We start from the raw sequence: 9,672 nt of genomic DNA on the forward strand, positions 1-9,672 counted from the left end.
AGCCCCTGGCGGGACCCTCGGGGGTCTGCCCCATGGTGGTGTTCCCGGGACCCGGCCCGGGACTTGGGCGGGTTGGACCGCCGGTGCTGCACCCGGGCTGGGCACCCCGAGGTCCGGGGAGCCCCTGGAGGGACCCTCGGGGGTCTGCCCCATGGTGCTCTTCCCGGGACCCGGCCCGGGACTTGGGCGGGTTGGACCGCCGGTGCTGCACCCGGGCTGGGCACCCCGAGGACCGGGGAGCCCCTGGAGGGACCCTCGGGGGTCTGCCCCATGGTGCTCTTCCCGGGACCCGGCCCGGGACTTGGGCGGGTTGGACCGCCGGTGCTGCACCCGGGCTGGGCACCCCGAGGTCCGGGGAGCCCCTGGCGGGACCCTCGGGGGTCTGCCCCAAGGTGGTGTTCCCGGGACACGGCCCGGGACATGGGCGGGTTGGACCGCCGGTGCGGCACCCGGGCTGGTCCTCCCGAGGTCCGTGGAGCCCCGGGCGGGACCCTCGGAGGTCTACAGGACGGTGGGGTTCCCGGGGCCGGGGCCGGGACATGGCCGGCACCCGGGCTGGGCTTCGCGAGGTCGTTGGGAGCCGGCTCTCTGGAACAAGCAGCAGCAGCTTCCCTATATATCCGGCGGAGGGTGCCTGACGTCCCTGGCGAACCGGGACGGAGTTCCACGTCACCACCGGGAAAATCCGGCAAGGCATGCCGACTTCGATGGAGCGAGGGTCGGATGCGGCCGGCAAATCCGACCTCATAGACTTCCAGGGTTTTCCAAGCAACTTGGCCTGCCGCAAACAGGGACTTAGAGCGACGGCGCGAGACGGCCGCGAGTAGCTTTCGCGGCCGGGAACCGGGACTTTGGGCACAAAACAGCGCGGGTACATAGGCAGTGGACCCCCCAGCATACAATATATACACTTCTAGCTATATCTCGACATCTACAGCTATATAGATATAGATATAGATATAGATACAGATACATATACATATATATATACACATATATATATACACATATATATATATATATATATATATATATACATATATATATATATACATATATATATATACACATATATATATATATATACATATATACACATATATATATACATATATATATATATATATACATTTTTATATATATACATATATACATATATATATACATATATATATATATATATACATATATATACATATATATATATATATATACATATAGAGATATCTATCTATATCTATCTATCTATCTATCTATCTATCTATCTATCTATCTATATCTATATAGCTACATCTATATACACGTCTATATCTATACATCTACATCCCTACATCTACGGCTCCATGCCCACAGCTCTATAGACATATCTATACATCCACCCCATCGACTTCCAGGGTTTTCCAAGCAACTTGGCCTGCCGGAAACGGGGACTTAGAGCGAAAACGCCGGACGGCCGCGAGCAACTACCGGGGCGGGTAGGACCGCCGGTGCGGCACACGGGCTGGGCACCCCGAGGTCCGGGGAGCCCCTGGCGGGACCCTCGGGGGTCTGCCCCATGGTGGTCTTCCCGGGACCCGGCCCGGGACTTGGGCGGGTTGGACCGCCGGTGCTGCACCCGGGCTGGGCACCCCGAGGTCCGGGGAGCCCCTGGCGGGACCCTCGGGGGTCTGCCCCCTGGTGGTCTTCCCGGGACCCGGCCCGGGACTTGGGCGGGTTGGACCGCCGGTGCGGCACCCGGGCTGGTCCTCCCGAGGTCCGGGGAGCCCCTGGCGGGACCCTCGGGGGTCTGCCCCATGGTGCTCTTCCCGGGACCCGGCCCGGGACTTGGGCGGGTTGGACCGCCGGTGCGGCACCCGGGCTGGGCACCCCGAGGTCCGGGGAGCCCCTGGCGGGACCCTCGGGGGTCTGCCCCATGGTGGTGTTCCCGGGACCCGGCCCGGGACTTGGGCGGGTTGGACCGCCGTTGCTGCACCCGGGCTGGGCACCCCGAGGTCCGGGGAGCCCCTGGCGGGACCCTCGGGGGTCTGCCCCCTGGTGCTCTTCCCGGGACCCGGCCCGGGACTTGGGCGGGTTGGACCGCCGGTGCGGCACCCGGGCTGGTCCTCCCGAGGTCCGTGGAGCCCCTGGCGGGACCCTCGGGGGTCTGCCCCCTGGTGCTCTTCCCGGGACCCGGCCCGGGACTTGGGCGGGTTGGACCGCCGGTGCGGCACCCGGGCTGGTCCTCCCGAGGTCCGGGGAGCCCCTGGCGGGACCCTCGGGGGTCTGCCCCCTGGTGCTCTTCCCGGGACCCGGCCCGGGACTTGGGCGGGTTGGACCGCCGGTGCGGCACCCGGGCTGGTCCTCCCGAGGTCCGGGGAGCCCCTGGCGGGACCCTCGGGGGTCTGCCCCATGGTGCTCTTCCCGGGACGCGGCCCGGGACTTGGGCGGGTTGGACCGCCGGTGCTGCACCCGGGCTGGGCACCCCGAGGTCCGGGGAACCCCTGGCGGGACCCTCGGGGGTCTGCCCCATGGTGCTCTTCCCGGGACCCGGCCCGGGACTTGGGCGGGTTGGACCGCCGGTGCTGCACCCGGGCTGGGCACCCCGAGGTCCGGGGAGCCCCTGGCGGGACCCTCGGGGGTCTGCCCCATGGTGCTCTTCCCGGGACCCGGCCCGGGACTTGGGCGGGTTGGACCGCCGGTGCTGCACCCTGGCTGGGCACCCCGAGGTCCGGGGATCCCCTGGCGGGACCCTCGGGGGTCTGACCCATGGTGGTGTTCCCGGGACCCGGCCCGGGACTTGGGCGGGTTGGACCGCCGGTGCTGCACCCGGGCTGAGCACCCCGAGGTCCGTGGAGCCCCTGGCGGGACCCTCGGGGGTCTGCCCCATGGTGCTCTTCCCGGGACCCGGCCCGGGACTTGGTCGGGTTGGACCGCCGGTGCGGCACCCGGGCCGGGCGTCACGAGGTCCGTGGAGCCCAGGGCGGGACCTTCGGAGGTCTACCGGCCGGGGCCGGGACCTGGCCGGCACCCGGGCTGGGCTTCGCGAGGTCGTTGGGAGCCGGCTCTCTGGAACAAGCAGCAGCTTCCCTATATATCCGGCGGAGGGTGCCTGACGTCCCTGGCGAACCGGGACGGAGTTCCACGTCACCACCGGGAAAATCCGGCCAGGCATGCCGACTTCGATGGAGCGAGGGTCGGATGCGGCCGGCAAATCCGACCTCATTGACTTCCAGGGTTTCTCAAGCAACTTGACCTGCCAAAAACGGGGACTTAGAGCAAAACTGCCGGCCGGCCGCGATCAACTTAGGCGGCCGGGAACGGGCACTTTGGGCACATCGACATCTACAGGACACCTAAATGGATAAATCTGGATGGAATTTTCTGTCTTTTTACCTAATTTTGTGAGGATTCAGAGGGAAAATGAAAAAAACACAGATTTTTTTTTCTAATTCTTGCTACTTTTTACTAAATTTCTAATTCTAAATTTTCAGCTAATCATCCAACTATGGTATCAAAAGAAAGCTCTATCTCTCCTTGAAAAAACAATATATAGTTTATATGGGTACACTATTCACAGTAAAAGAGAATCATCGCTGAACCGACATAGCGCAAAAATGGCAAAATTTCTCCGGGATTGAAGGGGTTAAAGTGCTGGAGGGCGATTTAACTGTTTATTTTGTGTGTGCCTACCCTGTCTTGTTGTACACTGTCTCATGAGATGAGCATGTCATGCAATGTACGCTGTAGCTTCCAAAAAATATATGCATGTGGATGATTTCCATAATCTGGAGATTCTTCTTATAAAGATTCTGTGAACTTTTGTAAATTCAGTGAATCTGTCCGACAAGATATAATAACTACGCATACCCTAAAAATTAAAAAAGGGAATTGTGGTTGAACAAATATGTGGCAAAAACATGAAAAAGCTTCGGGTTTTCAGGTAGAAAATACCCTCATTAATCCATGTAGTTGTAATGTGTGTCATAAGTATTGTTGGTAGGATAAATACAGAAATTAAAGAACACATATCAAAATATATGTTATGTAAAAGGGAAAGAAACAAATACGGTAAGTAACTTTAATAAAAAAAATGTCATATAAGAAGCTTAAATGCCATAAAAAGTACAAGGCCTCTGATTTCTGTCTGATTTAGGTGAAGAAGGTAACTTAGGCCATATACACTATTCACTTACTCCATAAATGACCAAATTTCCAGGAAGCCATGCTGTACAGTTAACATAGCTGTTTTATTACATCCTGCAGAACATATGTGGCCACATAGACAAACCATATTACCTAAAGAAAAATCTAAAGAAATCGTAAACCATAAGGTCTGATTCCATGACCCCTCAAAATGGTGGATTAACATAAGGTTTGCGATTCAATGACCTGTCTAAAATCAAATCTTCAAGCATAGAAAAGGACCTCTAAAATGCTACAATTAACGCCAATGAAAACATCCACGCTTAAGCTAATCAGTGGGGTCCACTTTAAAAAATAATACGTTAAATGAATCTCATAGTTACTAATAACAGCAATAATGATTGAGAGTGATTTTAGCAGTTAAAACAGACAGAAAATGGCAGTAAAAGGGGGTTTAAAAAATTATTGTTGAAATGCTGTAAATACATTAAATCTAGGTTGTATGTGTGCAAGGATGGAAGTATAAGTGTGTGTGAGCATGGATGTGTATCTATCACAAAATAAGTGGGAGGCAAAGGCAGAGACCCAAAGTAGCCAAGACATCAGGCAGAGCACAAAGACAAAGTTAGAAAGGAAAATCCACCAGTCCTATATTGGGTGACCCATTAATTGCTATATATCTATTGGCCTTGGAACAATGGAGGGGCTAAGAGAATTTTATGGGCAAGTCTCCAGTTCCTTAGGGACACCAATAGAATCACTGTGAGTTAAAGCAACAGGTAGTGAATACTGATACTCACTTGCAGTATGCAGCTCATGATGTCAGATGCTATTTTTCCATGTGGGGTGTCCTCGTCTTTAGCTGCAGCCTTCAGATTGTGCTCAAGGCAGGATTCCCAGAGCAAGACTAAAGCCTTGCCATGCTTTTCAATGGACTCTGTTTCTCTAATTGCAGTGGTGATCCGAGTGATACAAATCTCTACCACTGCCTGGTCATTGTCATTAGTTTGGTAATCCTGGTATAAACACAAAATTTTTCATGAGCTGTAAAGCACATTACATTTTATTCAAACAAAAAATACAGCACTGAGAATTACATTAATAAGCAACAGGAATATACAAGGAGTAACAGTAGCTCATACGTTTAATGTATATAACAATAACCAGAAACTGTTTTCCATTAAATTACCTATTCACCTTATGGAATGTATTCATTGGTTTTCCCATAATCACATTAAATTATGCAGGGTTTAAATTATTATAGCTTTGTAAGTTTAAATGAATCAGGTGGTTTATATCTGCACAGAAATGTACTCATTAAAGATGAATTCATGCGACCAGTCCATGCAGCAATAGTGCCCTCTAGTGGTGATAATGTTGCTAGTAATTTCTGTGCAGGTCTTAAATGGCTGCTAACTTTTGCCATGAGTCTAAATTAATTTCCAGGGAAAAGACATTGGTGTTACATTTATCATGTCAAAAAACATATATTGTACAGAGTACATGTAGAAAAATGTGTATTGTCCATATATCCAGCAATGCATATGTTCTGTCCCAGAGAGGGTAGTCAAAAGAATAGTATGATATCTTTTAATGGACCATTAAAGTATAATGGAGTGTCTCACAAGCTTTGTAAACCTCTAGGGTATATATATAAACCGATCAGCCATAACATTATGACCACCTGCCTAATATTGTGTAGGCCCCCCTTTCTCCACCAAAACAGCCCTGACCCATCGTGGCATGGACTCCACTAGACCTCTGTGTGGTATCTGGCACCAAGACATTAGGAGCAGATCTGTTAATTACTGTAAATTGCGAGGTGGGGCCACATGCAGACCCATATGCAACAAACTGCGATGCACTGTGTGTTCTGACACCTTTATATCAGAACCAGCACTAACTTTTCAGCAGTTTCAGCTACAGTAGCGCGTCTGTTGGATTTGACCACACTGGCCAGCCTTCGCCCTCCAGGTGTATCAATGAGCCTTGGCCAACCATGATCCTGCGGTTCACCGCTTTTCCTTCCTTGGACCACTTTCGATACTGACCACTGCAGACTGGGAACACCCCACAAGAGCTGAAGTTTTGGGGATTCTTTGACCCAGTCATCTAGCCATCACAATTTGGTCCTTGTCAAAGTCGCTCAGATCCTTACACTTGCCTATTTTTCCTGCTTCTAACCCATCAACTTTAAAGACGAAATGTTCACTTGCTGCCAAATATATCCCACCCGCCTGATAATGTTGTGGCTGGTGTATATTATATTAAGTTGAAAAAAAATAAAAATATATATATATATTTGTGAAATATTGCAGATTTTGGTACTTACCACAGAGGAAGAGATTATCTTGATCTGCTCCAGAGCTTCAGACAGACTGCTTTCAATCTCATAATCATCAAGGGAGAATAAATCACCTGCTCTAGAGAGATCTTTCTGTCCCAAAACCAAGTCAAACAAATGGTGCATGGCTGTCAATCCATTCACTGAAATGTATCTCCATTCACTGCAGCAGAAACAACTTACTGGTCATAAACTCTTATACAGATTGTATTCATGAAATATTTCTTTTCTCCCATGATCTGGGAATCCTATACAGAATTTACATTATATGTATATATATATATATATATATATATATATATATATATATATATATATATATATATATATATATATAGACAGATATATAGATAGACAGATAGACAGATAGATAGATAGACAGATAGATAGATACATTGCATTACATGCCAGTACCTGGGTGTTTAGGCTGGTCCAGCAAAGTATTGCCAGAGATGGCTCCAGTTGGGAGCTAGGTTTTAGTTTTGTGATTTTGTTTTGGGTTTTACATGTAGACCTATAAATAAAAATACCGTTTGCTGCAAAATCAGTGTCCCTGAGCTTCATTGCCCTAGATGACTGTGCTTAAGGTCCTGGAAAGTGACATTTGTGACTCTTTAGCTGAAAGGGTTTTGTCACAATATAATATTATTGTAGGCATCACTGGTCAGCCAGTCATCGAGATGTGAATCAAGCCCAGTTATCATCCGTAAAATGCAATCACGTCCTTTATTTGTCAGCCTGGCTGCCATGCTAATTGGTTTCAGGGGAATTCGGATGTGAATTCTCACCTCTAGTAATTTACTGAACCTGTTTCTGTACTAGCTCTGCCCACCTGAGGAACAAAATTTCACTATGTGCAGGTTTCGGAGCCACTTAGTCCAGTGCAACAAACCAAGCTGCTTGCACACTGAAAATGGGCAAATTAACAATGAATCCAGACAAAAATGAATAGGGGGGTTATTTTTGGATAAAGTGTGGATGCTCTCAGATAAATGTCACAATTGCACCCACTTACTTTTTTAAATGTTACATTTGGTCTATATGTAATCACTGTTACATCAAAAGGAAAGAACATGAGCTTCTGCAAATACACTTAAAATGGATACTTTTGTAACAGACAGAAATACTTTGATGTACAACCACCAATTAAGAACTTATACATGTTTGGCATACATTAACTCTTAAACCACATGAAATGGCTGCTGCAAAAAACATAAAATGTTTTACAATTGAATCACTGGTACATTTTGTAATAATAATAAAAAGCACTCTACACTTCTAATACCTAAACATCGCCATTAATTTTAATGATACTTACAAGTATTTTTAATAATCTCTTCTTTTCGATCTAGAAATATATATATTTTTTATCATCTTTAATGCTTAAGACTAAATAATTGTAACAAAATCCAACATTCTTTACACATTTTTATGGTTTATTAATAAAATAAATTTTGCTGAAATAGTTGTGAATTTTTTTTATAATAAACATTTGTATATTTATAATAATTTATTATTATTTATAATAATAATAAACAATTATTTCACAAATAATTGTGAAATAAGATAGACATGTTATTGTCTCCACATAAATATAGACAAAGTATTTCATGGACTTGAATATAATTGATGTTAGCGTAAGTAATATGTATAAATAGCGTAAATGACATGTCAGCTCATATATTTAATAATTGGATGTGAGTTTTGATTGGCTGAAGTTGAAACAGCATTTTTACTAGACTTTAATAAGTGTCTTTTTAAATTGTGTTTTTTGCTTCTACATAGCTGATTTTTAAATTGTACACATGCTAAACACATACAATAATCCATATTCTTCAATAAATTAATATTAGCCAACACATTTCTCAAGCCATATATTTCCATTTTTTCATCTGGCCCAAATAGCAGGTTTACCAGTATTCCCATCCAGTCTGCTGTTAGTTGAACATCTGTTGCAATACCTTTAGATAGTTACATCAGTTACAGGTCCAGAAGGAAACTTGTTTTCCATATCAACAGCATTAACCTCTTAATCAGTCCCTTAAATTTCCTACAGCAGATATAATGTTCTCCCCTAATCTGGAACATGCATAAATGGACATTCAAATGAAGAGGCAGGAGTACAAGCCTCAAACTACACCAGGACCATATTGCTTTAATGGCCATATTGCTTTAATGGCCACCCTGACACCATATAGCATGTGAATATCATAAATAGTGATGCAGGGGATGCATGTTCTTCACGATGCTCAGCAGGGCCGCTACACTTACCTCGTGGCGAGGTCAGGAGGAAGCGTCGGCCGGGTGCTCGGCATTGCGGTCGTGCTCCCCCTGCTGGACACGCGCGTTACTGCAGCTAGGTATAGCCGCAGCTGCCGCGTTTTGGCAGGTAGGGGGCGCGTGTGACGTCAGCGTTGGGGGCGTGGTGGCTACCGGCGCCAAATTTAAAAATCCGGAAGCCCTGTTACCGGTACCCTGGTGTGGTCTTTTGCTGGTTACCTGTCTAGTGCGTTCTATGATTTATCTGACCCTTTGGCTTGTCCTGACTACCCTCTGCTCTGCGATTTGGCTGTGTTTGTTCCTCTACGTGTATGACCTGGATCGTCTGACTACCCGCCTTGGATCTGACCCACCTTCTGGCTGACTACCCGTCCTGTGTATGACCTGGATCGTCTGACTACCCGCTTTGGATCTGACCCACCTTCTGGCTGACTACCCGTCCCGTGTATGACCCCTGGCTCGTCTGACTCTGCGTTTGTTTTGCTCTCCTCCTACGCTATTTTGGTGGAGATCTCTCCAGCTGTACCCAGAGACTATCTACCTCTCCATATCTACCTACTCCGGGGCCTCCTCATTGTTGGGATTACATTCCCAGCAGTCTGATGGCCGCATAGTGATGAGAGCAGCGTGAGGGGTGAAAGGTCAGTGCGAGGGGGCGGAGCTTTCACCCCTCACGCTGCTCCCATCACTAGACGGCCATCGCACACGGCTGCTGGGTGCTGATGCCGGCCCCATCAGCACCCAGCGGCCGCTTTGATTAGATTTCGGGCAGCCTGGGGGGCAATTGCCCCCCTGCCCAGCACGCCCCTGGCGCTGAGGGAGGCCTTCAATGCCATTTGCAGCCGCTCAGCGGCTGTCTTCAGGGTTAGTCTGCCGGTCGCCCAGCCCACGGACCTGCCGGCCCACCGGGAGATTTCCCGGTATCC

The 9,672-nt window shown here is 48.3% G+C and overlaps 1 protein-coding gene across 1 annotated transcript in view; it reads right to left on the reverse strand.

Moving 5' to 3' along the window:
• LOC149300349 (ventricular zone-expressed PH domain-containing protein homolog 1-like) overlaps positions 1-6,592 on the reverse strand; it is a 135,774-nt gene extending 129,182 nt beyond the window's left edge. Inside the window, exons 1-2 of the mRNA XM_089485306.1 lie at positions 6,455-6,592; positions 4,923-5,138 (exon numbers count right to left, since the gene is read on the reverse strand). Of these exons, the coding sequence (XP_089341432.1) occupies positions 4,923-5,138; positions 6,455-6,592 (354 nt within the window). The remainder of the gene's footprint in view (positions 1-4,922; positions 5,139-6,454) is intronic.
• Between the last annotated feature and the right edge of the window lie 3,080 nt (positions 6,593-9,672).

This window comes from Sceloporus occidentalis, unplaced genomic scaffold (assembly GCF_023333645.1).
Source record: "Sceloporus occidentalis isolate IW3139 unplaced genomic scaffold, rSceOcc1.0.p SCAF_25, whole genome shotgun sequence".
Classification (NCBI taxonomy): domain Eukaryota; kingdom Metazoa; phylum Chordata; class Lepidosauria; order Squamata; family Phrynosomatidae; genus Sceloporus; species Sceloporus occidentalis.